Here is a 13356-nt window from a genome sequence, read left to right as displayed (position 1 = left end):
AGAAAAGACTATAATTGATAGTGTTTTATATATATCTCGTAACATTTTATATACATATATACACATGCACATATAATGTAAGTATATCGCAGAAACAACTACAATAATGGAAAAAGCGTCCAAAATCCCTGATCTGCATAGGTATAGTTAGAAAGAGCTCCTGGGGTGATGGCATCTCAATGTTAGAACCACAAGAACTCAGTAGGACATAATGTAAATGTAATGATTTGAACAGACATAGCAAGATATTCCTGTCAGAGTTCTCTATGACGTAGACTCCAGGAGGAAGACTATGACAATACTGCAATGTCTGCTTAATTGGGTTAAGTTTAACAATGTGTAAGGTAAATTCTGTGATAAAAAGCTGCCAAGAATTTAAATTTGAGTTATAAAGTTTGCATTTCTTATTGCAGTTTGTATATCCAAACCAGATCTCATGTTGATTAGGAATTTATGTGACATTAATAAGAAAAAAATTAAAATGTATACGTAATTTTAATAAGCTGTTAGTATGTGTTGCCTAATGTTATTGCAATAATGTAATAAAAATAAGGAAATCTAATTACCTGTTTAAGTTAAGTTTATGGAACCGATAACATTGTAATGGTCAAAAGTTCTTTTTTTGACTGTGCTGTTTTTTGTACTCTGTGGCAATAGATGAGGAACAGCTGTCACATTTTGAAAGGCTTTGCTCAAATGATCCTTGGGCCACGTATATCAATGTTCTCTGTTTATAGTGCTCTTGTACACTGTACTCATGAATGAAGTCTGGTGGCGTAGACAGAATGTCTGCCAACAGGACATAATGTGATTCTGATCCTCCAGCTCTTTCCAAAAAGCTCATTGAGATCTGAAAGGTAGAATTAAGGCTTCACTTGCTAGGCGTTCTGCTGAAAATCAGTGTACACTCAAATCTCAGCTCTTTCATTCTAATCAATAAACATGAGATAGAGGATAACTTACTGTGCATTGTTCAAAATCAAATAGATTACCTACATAGCAAAAACAGTTTAAACCAACTACTTAGTTTAAGCTGAATTTCAGGCTGTTATTAACCACTTGAGATCCTAGCTATTGACAAAAGACGTCCACAGCGCGGCTCTCAAGTGCCGAGTGGACGTCTTTGGACATCTTTTTCTGTGCATTACCCGTGCGCGCCACTGGGGGCGCGCAGCGGGTAAACACTGTGCCGGCGCATCGCTGGGAAGCCGATGCGTGTACCTGGTGGCCGCGATGTCCACCAGGTACACGCGATCGGCGGTGACACAGCAGGGACGTGGAGCTCTGTGTGTAAACACAGAGCTCCACGTCCTGTCAGGGAGAGAGGAGACCGATCTGTGTCTCTTGTACATAGGGACACAGATCGGTTACCTCCCCCAGTCAGTCCCCTCCCCCCACACAGTTAGAACACACCCAGGGAATACATTTAACCCCTTCCTCACCCCCATTGTGTTAACCTCTTCCCTGCCAGTCACATTTATACAGTAATTAGTGCATTTTTATAGCACTGATCGCTGTATAAATGTGAATGGTCCCAAATTTGTGTCAAAAGTGCCCGATATGTCTGTCACAATATCGCAGGCATGACAAAAAAAAAAATCACAGATCGCCGCCATTACTAATAAAAAAATAATAAAAAAAAAAACATAAATCTATCCCCTATTTTGTAGGTGCTATAACTTTTGAGCAAACCAATCAAATTTTTTTTAACAAAAATATGTAAATTAATACGTATCGGCCTACACCGAGGAAATAAAAATTGGGGTATTATTATAACAAAAAGTAAAAAATATTGTGTTTTTTTCCCAAATTTTCTGTCTTTTTTTGTTTATAGCGCAAAAAATAAAAATCGCAGAGATGATCAAATACCACCAAAAGAAAGCTCTATTTGTGGGAAAACAATTATAAAAATATAATTTTGGTACAGTGTTGTATGACCGCGCAATTGTCATTCAAAATGCGTCAGCGCTGAAAGCTGAAAATTGGTCTGGGCACGAAGGGGGTTTAAGTGCCCAGTAATGAAGTGGCTAAAGACACAAATGAATTCAGTTCTGTATGCATGTTTTAACGCAATTGGTGTAAGTAGCTGACTTTGATATGTCTCTTGGAACCCTATAAAGCAGAACTCTGGGAGAGGGAGTGGCTAAAAGAGTAGCCAATCAGGTGTGCTTCATTAAATTATGTTGACAAGCAACAGGCCGATAAGAAGGAGAGAGCGGAGGCATGACCTTTTCTGTTTGCTACTGCTTTCACTGTCTAATCAGCAGGCTGGTGTGGCAAAGAAGATGCCATTGTTTTAACTGTACGTTGTGTCATTTATCTGGCTGTGTGATAGAGCTTTGTAACTGTTAGGAGTGGATAGACAAAAATACATATCATTTTGCAGATAAACAAGTTTTTATATTCATTTTATCTTTGTATTTAATTGTTTGCCTGGAGTTCAGCCTTTAAAAGACAAATTATAGCAACTATGGAATTTCAGCTAAATATACATGTTTCCCTTTATTTTGTGGAATAACACAGGGAAAAAGTATTAATCATGCTAACTGAAATGTATTTAATACTTCATACAAAATCCTTTGCTGTTAATGCCAGCTTCAAGATCCCTCCTGTATGGAGAAACTGTTCTCTTGTATTGCTCAGGTTTGATTCTGGTCTATTCTTCTACACAAACAGTCTTCAAATCTTGAAGGTTCCATGGGCCTCTTGAACTCTGATTTTTAGTTCTTTCCATAGATTTTCTATTGGATTCAAGTAAGGTGATTGGCTGGGCCATTCTAGCAGGTTTTCTTTTTTTTTTTTTTTAAACAAATTGAGAGTTTCCTTGGCTATGTGTTTGGAATCATTGTCTTGCTGAAATGTCCACCCTCGTATCATCTTCATCATCCTGGTAGAAGGCAGCAGATTTTTTTATCAAGAATGTGATGGTACATTTTTCCATTCATTCTTCTTTCAATTATATGAAGTTTGCCAGTTAAAATGTGTCTGGCTGCACTGTTTGTTCACAATACACTGGGAGCTTGTGATCAGGGACACTGTACGCTTGCTTGCACTGGTGTAATGTGTGTGTAAATACTGTGTGAGAGACTGATAAAACTCACTGTATGCTGTAATGGTTCTCTCTTCTCTCACAGATGATCTTTGTGGCAGGAGAGAGTACCAATGTTTACTTTCCATTTCTTTGTCTATACATGTGATTGCTGTGATTTAACACAGAGAGTGCATGGTACAGGGCCAATTTCATTGGTCCTGTACCTGGTCATGTGAGCCTATGTGTCTGAAGGACACAATGATCACTGGGCTTATGGGTGCATGCTCTAGGAGCATGAGCCACTGATCCACCTGCATTAGCGAAGCTCCCGCCTGGCCATTTATGTACTTTGCCAATACGGGAAGTGGTTAAAGGGTATTTCCACTTTTACAGCCAAATCACTTACTTGATATTTGTTACCTTTCCGATTAACATAGCATGGCTTAAAAAAAAATTGCAGCTTACCTTTTTGAAGATGTTCTCTACTTGAACTTCCAACAAGGAAAACTTCGACTTAGTTCCCTGTGTTATATGGGGGGCTGGGGAGCTGTGTTAACCTCTAATAACCCTGTCCGTACTGTGCAGAACACATTTTGGGATTGATTTGCTAAAGACAAATATACTTTTCATGTTGCATGGGAACTTTTACCAGAGCTTAGTGAATGTGGTAAATCTCTGATGACTTCCATCAACCAATCAAATTCAAGCAGAAAAGTTGTTTTGATTTTCCTTATACATGATTGGGTATTCTTTGCTTATACACAAATATCCCTGGTGCCTAGTGATTTTCAGGGTTGGGTGAAAGTGGTAATATTTCACCGCTGTCACCCAACCCTGAAAATCACTAGGCACCAGGAATATTTGCATATATACGCCTGCATGTCAGTGTCTGAAGAATTTTTTCTGAATAATAATAATAATAATAATAATAATAAATAATATAATATCACTAATATTTTTGACCAACAGAACTCCATGCAATGTGTAAGAACAGAAACACAGATCATGAAATCTGGAACATTTTAAAAATATCAAAGAAATTGTAAATATATAGCAAAGCTTAAAAATGTGGATTTGATTTATGATTATGTAAAGTGAAATAACATTACTGGGACTGGTGTCAGTTGAGCTGCCTAAACTGATTAGCAAGAGTATAAATACTAAGCTGGCCATAGATGTATCACAAATAAATCCATCTATGGCCGTTCCCACTAGAGAGAAGTCTATCTAACAACCAACTTCTCTCAAATAGCAATGATGGAAAAAAAAATCAGTGTTATCGGACAGTGGAGGAGTTTTTTGTTTTGATCAGCAGGCTGGCTGGTCAAAAACAAATTGATCTATGTCCAGATTTATTGTAAAAGACAACAATTGTATAGATTGAGATATGGGAAAATGGCAAGGTGAAGGAGACATGATCATGGACAGACTCAAGCTTCTGATGGTCTGAGATTATGGAATGGTTTGAAGATCGGTCTGCTTTTCTCAGTAATCTAGTGAGTGATGCAGAGGTCATCTTCCACAAGTGGACACTGTATTCAGCATTTATCCCTAAAAATATTTACAAAAGGATCTCCAAACAGTCAATCTACATCTGTTAATGGGTATTTCATACAAATTTATTTTTTATTTTTTGTCTCTCTGGCACAGATCGAGTTGCACAAAATATCATAAAATCTCATCTGGAGACGTGTCAATACACAGTGGATGAATTACATCAATTAGCATGGCAGACCCATAGTTATGAAGAAATCAAAGTATACCAGAGCAAGGTATAGTATATTGTATTAAAACTGAAGGTTTTGACTTAAGCATGCAATGCTATCTGATGTTTTTTTTTTACCACACCTTTAACATTTAGTGCAAAAAAATAATTAGCTATCTTTTGATATTTAAAACACACATAACACTAACAGTATTTTGTTGTAATATTTCTAACACAGGATGCCAAATAAATGTTAATATGATGAATTGCAATCTAATTAACAAGCACTGTTCTCAAAGAATTTACATTTAGTAAAGTACAATAAATAGACATCTTTTGTTGCTTTGTGTTACTTTGTGCTTTATGTGATACAGTAGGAGGGATTCCCCTATCAATACTGACTGTGTTGATGAAGGAAGCAAGCTGTTTTCTTTCCTTCAACCCATGGTTGAAGGAAGGAAAATTGCTTAATGTATGGCCAGCCTTAGGCCCCGTACACACGACCGAGTTTCTCGGCAGAATTCAGCCAGAAACTCGGTCGGAGCTGGATTCTGCCGAGAAACTCAGTCGTGTGTACACTTTTCAGCGAGGAACCCGTCGAGGAACTCGTCGGGCCGAAAAGAGAACATGTTCTCTATTTTCTCGTTAGTCAATGGGAAAAGTCGGCCCGCCGAGTTCCTCGGCGGCTTCCACACTGAACTCGACGAGGAACCCGATGTGTTTGGCACGTCGAGTTCCTCGGTCGTGTGTACGGGGCCTTAGACTGAAATTGAAATCTGTACCTATCTGTATCTATCACTTCTTTGGCCTGTGATCTACTATTTGAGAAATTAAGCTGTTTTATACATCACCTTTTAACTACAATTAACAGATAAATTACTAGCTTATGATGTTTTTTGTTTTTCCATATTCTGTTAAAATATATCTGCAGCCCCTGCTGCTATTACTTTTTAAGAGATGATTTTGAGAGAGTTTATTTAATGAACCGTTGCAAAGCTGATGGGCAATGTGTAGTCATGCAACAGCCAACTGATCTTCAGTCTTCTAATATCAGTTTAAAGTGTATGTATAGACAAAACCTTTTTTTTTTTTTTTAGCGTAGGGAAGGATTAGCCCCTTGTTAAATTTTCATTGCTGTCTGTGTCCCGGCTAGATTAATTCACCCTTGCTGTTTGACACAGTGATGGGAAATCCAAAATGTTATGGTCACCATAACAAAAATGAGGATAAATATGTTTGGTTATTACTGTCTTTGGTGAACTCCCCTCACTTTGTAGACAATTCCTCCCATTTTTTGTTACCTCTGTGGGATAGAAAGTAAAGAGAAATCTCACCAATTTGACACCAACAATAATGTGACATTTTTTTTTAAATCTTTGCTATTTTACTAAAAACTAAAAAAAAAGTAAATTTTCAGACAGAACTTCAGTCAGCAATGCAGTCAGTGATTACTGAGGTGTGCCCCTGCACAGGGAGCATATTTCCCAAAAGACATTGCATGTACAGAGACGTGAGGCTGCAATGATTCATAAATCTACTAATAACATTTATTTGGTGCATAAGCTATAACGGCTCAATACTCATCTAAATGTGATGGTTCGGCGTGAATAAATATTATGCCCCAGTTGGTGGGATATTATATCATTTTAACAAATTAAGCAATACATTATGGTTATATTGTTATTGTTATCATAACCATCATTGGTGGTTAAAGATAATCACCTATGGTTATTATATAGTTGTACTCTATAGTCAAAATAAAAATGAAGCCTTGAGATGCCTAAAGTGAGCGTAGGTTATCTGCTAAATGCTTCACATTTTCATTCAGGCATTGCCATATTGCTGCAGTCCACCTAGTTCCTTTCATTGGTAAGCTGGTGATCGAAGGACCCCTGCCTATGATACAGAAGGGGTATTCCTTTAACCACTTCAGCCCCCGGACCATATTGCTGGTCAAAGACCAGGCCACTTTTTGCGATTCGGCACTGCGTCGATTTAACTGACAATTGCACGGTCGTGCGACGTCGCTCCCAAACAAAATTGGCGTTCTTTTTTTTCCCCACAAATAGAGCTTTCTTTTGGTGGTATTTGATCACCTCTGCGGTTTTTAGTGTTTGCGCTATAAACAAAAATAGAGCGACAATTTTGAAAAAAATGAATATTTTTTACTGTAATAAATATCCCCCAAAAATATATAAAAAAAACAATTGTTTTCCTCAGTTTAGGCCGAAACGTATTCTTCTACATATTTTTCATAAAAAAAAATTGCAATAAGTGTTTATTGATTGGTTTGCGCACAAGTTATAGCGTTTATAAAATAGGGGATAGTTTTATGGCATTTTTCTTAATATTTTTTTTTTACTAGTAATGGCAGCGATCAGCGATTTTTATCGGTACTGGGACATTATGTAGGACACTTCGGACACTTTTGACACATTTTTGGGACCATTGGCATTTTTATAGCGATCAGTGCTATAAAAATGCATTGATTACTATAAAAATGCCACTGGCAGGGAAGGGGTTAACACTAGGGGGCAAAGAAGGGGTTAAGTATGTTCCCTGGGTGTGTTCTAACTGAAGGGGGGGTGGACTGACTTGGGGAAATGACTGATCGCTGTTCATACATCGTACAAATATGGTGTTGTGTGCACTATATTTAACTTTAATATATTGCTTACTGAAAATATGTATTTGATAACGCGTAATACAAAAATTGCAAACACCACCCTTTTAACCTCTGGGGTCCCTGCTTTTACAAAATACAGTATATAAAGTTTTGGGGTTTCACTAATCCATTAAATGTGCACTTAACACGCGTGCATAGAAAAATGCAAAAACAGCTCTGGCAATGTTCTAATGTTTGCCAGCTCACATACAGTATATTAACTATTTGCAGACCAGCCGCCATATTAATAATACGGCAGCAGGTTGGCTCCCCTGTACAAATTGCTGTAGCTGTATGGCAGGTGCTTTAGGTATAAGGGACGCGCACGTAGGAGCTGATGCATGTGGCCGCGATGTCCGACGGGCACCAGTGATCGCTCCTGAGAGAGACAGAATGGAGATTTGTTAATGTAAACAGACAAATCTCTGGAGAGAGGAGACAGATCTGTTTTTCCTACTGATTAGGAATGACAATCAGTCTCCTTCTCCAGGCAGTCCCAACCCCCCACAGTTAGAAACAAGAAGTCAACAATTTCCATTGCATGTACTAGTCTTTTTACAAGTAGAAGTAAAAGTGTCTTTCGCGCTACTAGTAAGTATGTGTGAATAAGAAGAAGCTGGAGCTAAAAAGCTGCTAGATCTGATAGTGTTCACTGTACACAAAGATAAATAATTGTTGGTAGTGATCTTGTGCTTAAGAAAATAAAAATACAAAAACGTGCAAACTGCAAGAAAGTGACTAAGTGCTGTACCTGAATTACAATAAATTCATAAATGATACAAATATGTGAACCAATAGATGATCAGCAAATAGATTATCAGCAAATGTATATAACATGAATATGTGATCAATAATCCCAAAGTGCACAAAGTCGCAAAAAAGTGCAAATCGTGCAAAATTGCAAATCGTGCAAAAATTTACAAAAAAGCCAAAATGGATTTAGCTAAGTGTGAAAAATGGTTCAATATAACAATAAATGGTAAGAGAATGCTGGGTGTAATAAAGTTTTGTTTTAATGGATGATGGGAACAAACAAGACTGCAAATGCAGATTCATCAGCTCAACAAACAACTGCAATATAAAGAAAACAGCCCAGTCACATTTCAACACTTTATTTTTTCGACATATATTTGTTCGTAACTATTTAAGTGGAAGAACATATTAGCTAATGTATCATTTCTATTTTAAAAGCCAGTAATAGAATTAGGTTACGTGTACAGTAGCATACCGTACACCCATAAATACAGATAGGTTCTTAAATTCTGCTGTTAACTCTTTAGTCTACAAATAAGCACATATGCGCAAAAGGAAATTTATAGACTTTTAATTTTTGGATATACTGCATGTGCAAAAAATCAGTTTATGTGAATCTGTTATTAAAATTCATAGTTCACATGACTCAGTAGGGAAAACGTCACTGTATTATTTCATAAAGTACCTCTTTTTTTTTACACCCTTCTTGTTATGTTGTTTTATGAATACAAGATTTCCCTAGTCTGATAAGAGAACAGCATAGCCCTACGTTTACCCAGGCTCTGTAGAGTCCAAAGCCATCAAGTTCTTCTTTTTCATGACTGCTCTATGTGTCTTTAAATGTCTCACACCATATAGTGGCATTTCTGTCTGTTCTAGCAGGGCATTTCAGACCCGTTCCCTGGAGGAGCATCTCCACAGAGCCCTGCGCAAATGCAGAGAATAGCACTGATATCATCATGCAGTTGGACTTAACAGTAAACCTGTCATAAAAGGGGTCATTGTTGACCTACTTTTGAAAATACTAGTTGTATGTCTGTAATGCTGACCTACTGCCCTAAGCACTTTTTGAGTTTTTTACATAAAACTGGTCTCTTTTACATGCAAACACACACACATATATTTGCACTCTCTTGCTGAAGAATAGATGTACTACTACTTACTATTTAATGCTAGGAATGTTTACCAATCTGGAGGCTGAAAACAATCCTTTTTCTATATGTAAATGTGGTTGAGGTGGGGAGATCTTATCTCAGGAGTAATCAAGTGAATGATGTATAAAGATGTATAATCTACAAACTGAAGTATGCTATGCAATAATCAAATTATGTATGTGGAAAAAAAAGTCACATTGAAATATTTTTTATTTTACTTTGCAGTGGAAAAAAAAATATTAATAAATTAATGCTTACTAAAATATACAGCAATGATGTCATATACGACTGGTTAACAGATTGATTGATGTTCTTTCACATTTGTATTTTACAGTCCAGAGAAGCTTTGTGGCAGCAGTGTGCCATTCAGATCACTCATGCAATACAGTATGTAGTAGAGTTTGCAAAGCGAATAACAGGCTTTATGGAGCTGTGCCAGAATGATCAAATATTGTTACTTAAGTCAGGTAAGCAGATGAAGCAGATGAATTATGATGTCTTGTATTAGCAGTAATTTAACATAACTTACAGGCCTTTTTTTACAGGTTAGATTCACAAAAAGTAACATTTTAATAGATGTACTGTACTACTATGGAATCGTACATTGGGAACCAAGATAAGGGGAACTATATTCCTTCTTTAACCACTTCAATAGCAGACACTTTCACCCCCTTTCTGCCCAGACCAAATTTTAGTTTTTAGTGCTGTCACACTAATGCCCCGTACATACGATCGGAATTTCCGATGGAAAAAGTCAGACGGACTTTTTCCATCGGAAAATCCGACCGTGTGTATGCCCCATCTGACTTTTTTCATCAGAAATTCTGAGGAATTCTGTTGGAGTTTAGACAGAAAACATGTTGTCTTTTACTCTGATGGAATTCCGTCGGAATTCCGATGTGATTTTGGCCGGTCAAAAGTCTGACCATGTGTACGGGGCATTAGAATAACAATTACTTGGCATGCAACACCATTCCCCATTTTGCATTTCTTGAGACAGATGGAGTTTTCATTAGGTGTTTTTTTTATTTTTTTCTATGTAAACAAAACAATACTGAACATTTTGAAAAAACAAAAAAGTTTTTCTAAGTTTCTGTTAGGTCATCTTTCTTTGTAATTTGAGGCCAAAATTTTATCTGCTACATTTCTTTAACAAAATAACCCAAAACAGGGTAAATAATAAGTTTGTTTGAAAGGTTACAAGGTTCAGTGCATATATTTGAAAATTGATCAATCAATGTACTGACTGCCTCAAAATCTCATTTTCTTGAGGCCCTAAAATGCTGCATTAGCTTGGCTAATCAGGATACTGTTGTGGCTGCACTGGTGTGGCTGATCAAGACACTGATGAGGCTACACTGGTATGGCTGTACTGGTGAGGCTGATCAGGACACGGGTAAGGCTGCATTGGCGTGTTTGCACTGGTGTGGCTGATAACAACACAGATCAGGCTGCACTGATGTGGCTGCACTAGCGTTGCTCATTAGGACACTGATGAGACTGCACTGGCGTGAATACAGTGGCATGGCTGATCAGGACACTAATGAGGCTGCACTGGCATTGCTGATCAGAACAGTGATGAGGCTTCACTGGTGTGAATGACTGGCAAGGCTGATCAAGGTTCTAATGTGGCTGCACTGGTGTCGATGACTGGAACGGCAGATCAAGGTTCTGATATGGCTGCACTGATGTGGATAACTGGTGTGGCAGATCAGGGCTCTGATGTGGCTGTACTGGTGTGTGTCACTGTAAAAATCACATTGTATTGTAAAAATACCCTGATATCCTGCACAGATTGGCTCTCCTTCCTTCACATCAGTCTCCGTGTGAGGAAAGGAGATCCGGTAACTAGCAAAGTATCTCCTTTTGTTTATATTAAGACAGCTATGATTGGACACAGCTGATCACATGTTAACCACTTACCCCCCGGACCATATTGCTGGTCAAAGACCAGAGCACTTTTTGCGATTCGGGACTGCGACGCTTTAACTGACAATTGCGCGGTCATGCGACGTGGCTCCCAAACAAAATTGGCGTCCTTTTTTTCCCACAAATAGAGCTTTCTTTTGGTGGTATTTGATCACCTCTGCGGTTTTTATTTTTTGCGCCATAAACAAAAATAGAGCGACAATTTTGAAAAAAAATAATATTTTTTACATTTTGCTGTAATAAATATCCCCTAAAAATATATAAAAAAAAAATTTTTTTCCTTAGTTTAGGCCGATACGTATTCTTCTACATATTTTTCGTAAAAAAAATCGCAATAAGCGTTTATTGATTGGTTTGCGCAAAAGTTATAGCGTTTACAAAATAGGGGGTATTTTTATGGCATTTTTATTAATATATTTTTTTACTAGTAATGGCGGTGATCAGCGATTTTTTTTCGTTACTGCGACATTATGGCGGACACTTCGGACACTTTTGACAAATATTTGGGGCCATTGGCATTTTTATAGCGATCAGTGCTATAAAAATGCATTAGATTACTATAAAAATGCCACTGGCAGTGAAGGGGTTAACACTAGGGGGCGGGGAAGGGGTTAAGTATGCCTGGGTGTGTTCTTACTGTGGGGGGGGGGGTGGCCTCACTAGGGGAAACACTGATCTTCTGTTCATACATTGTATGAACAGAAAATCAGCATTTCCCCCGCTGACAGGACCGAGAGCTGTGTGTTTACACACACAGCTCCCGGTCCCCGCTCTGTAACGAGCGATCGCGTGTGCCCGGCGGTGATCGCGCCCGCCGGGCACACGCACGGGAGTCGGGGGCGAGCGGGGAGCGCGCGCGCGCGCCTCCGGCGGCGCGCACGCGCCCCCTAGTGGCGGCTATACGATAGGACGTATAGCTACGGGCTCTCGCCCAGGAGAGCCGACCTGCCGCCGTATAATGACGGTGCGCGGTCGGCTAGTGGTTAAAGGACCACTGTGATTGTCCCTTTACCCTGATCTGTAATCCGCTGTGTCCAAGGCACACAACAGTAACAGAGAGCTCCCAGGGGGTGTGTGGGAGGCTCACACATGGGAGGACATCAAAGGACACCCTCCCATACCAGGAAGCCACCATGAGGCTGCATATCGACTATACGGCTGGCAGCAAGTGGTTAAAGTCTAACTTCAGATAAAAAAATATATATATTTTTTATTTTTGGATAAGATAGGGAAAAGATAAACGTTATGTCTAACACTGACTTTCCCATGATGCAAATGTGTTTGTAGAAAGATTGTTCTATTTAAAAACTGATCAGCAACCCAAATACATACAGTATCAACAGTTAGCTACCATTTGAAGTTTGGTTTTTATTGTACTGTTCTAATTTGCCAACATTTTAGGTTGACAGGTGTCTTTTTTATGTTACAATGAGGTTATATATTCAAGGACACAGAAGCAAAAATATTCTGGCTGAGTATTGTACAACATAAACTTGAATATAATCCAACAACCACTGATCCCAATATGGTATGACAGAAATTAGACAAATATTAGTATTTTTCAGGCCATGACAAATATAGAGATAGCTATGGAGTGTACATTCAAAAAATTGTTGTCAAGAGTAACCAATAGTTTATATTCTTTTCCAAAATAAGTTATTGAGGAAATACAAAAGTAGGTAAATAGGTAGAATATAAGGTAAAACATAGGGTACATGGGCCCAACGGCCTGAAAATACAATGAAGATCAGAATCCACAACAACAACGAGACGTCTTTCAGGTGTCTTTTTTAATGTATTTACTAAATATTAGATCTCTCTTCTAATGAACCAAAGGCAAAAGTCACAATTTCCCATTTTAAAATCTTTTACGTTGGATTTTTAATAACATGGACATTGAACTTTATGCTAGAATTACAGAATCATATAAGTGAAACCAAAGCTTTGTCTGTTTTTCATTTTAAGATTACTCCTTGCTCCTAATGTAAAATATTCAGGTATAAACACTCTATAGGAATGGATAGAAGCAGGTTATGATAAAGTGCTAATATCTGAATGAAAACATGCACAGGACACTCTGTGAAACAACCACTGACTGGATAAGGTAAATTAAATGCTT

At 38.1% G+C, this 13356-nt stretch overlaps 1 protein-coding gene across 1 annotated transcript in view; it reads left to right on the top strand.

Annotated features, from left to right (window-relative positions):
• RORB (RAR related orphan receptor B) overlaps positions 1-13356 on the top strand; it is a 289832-nt gene that overhangs the window by 254855 nt on the left and 21621 nt on the right. Inside the window, exons 5-6 of the mRNA XM_040356221.1 lie at positions 4682-4803; positions 9643-9775. Coding sequence (XP_040212155.1) covers positions 4682-4803; positions 9643-9775 — 255 coding nt within the window. The remainder of the gene's footprint in view (positions 1-4681; positions 4804-9642; positions 9776-13356) is intronic.

This window comes from Rana temporaria, chromosome 1 (genome assembly GCF_905171775.1).
Source record: "Rana temporaria chromosome 1, aRanTem1.1, whole genome shotgun sequence".
NCBI classification, from domain to species: Eukaryota; Metazoa; Chordata; class Amphibia; order Anura; family Ranidae; genus Rana; species Rana temporaria.
This window is presented reverse-complemented; position numbering and strand designations above follow the sequence as displayed.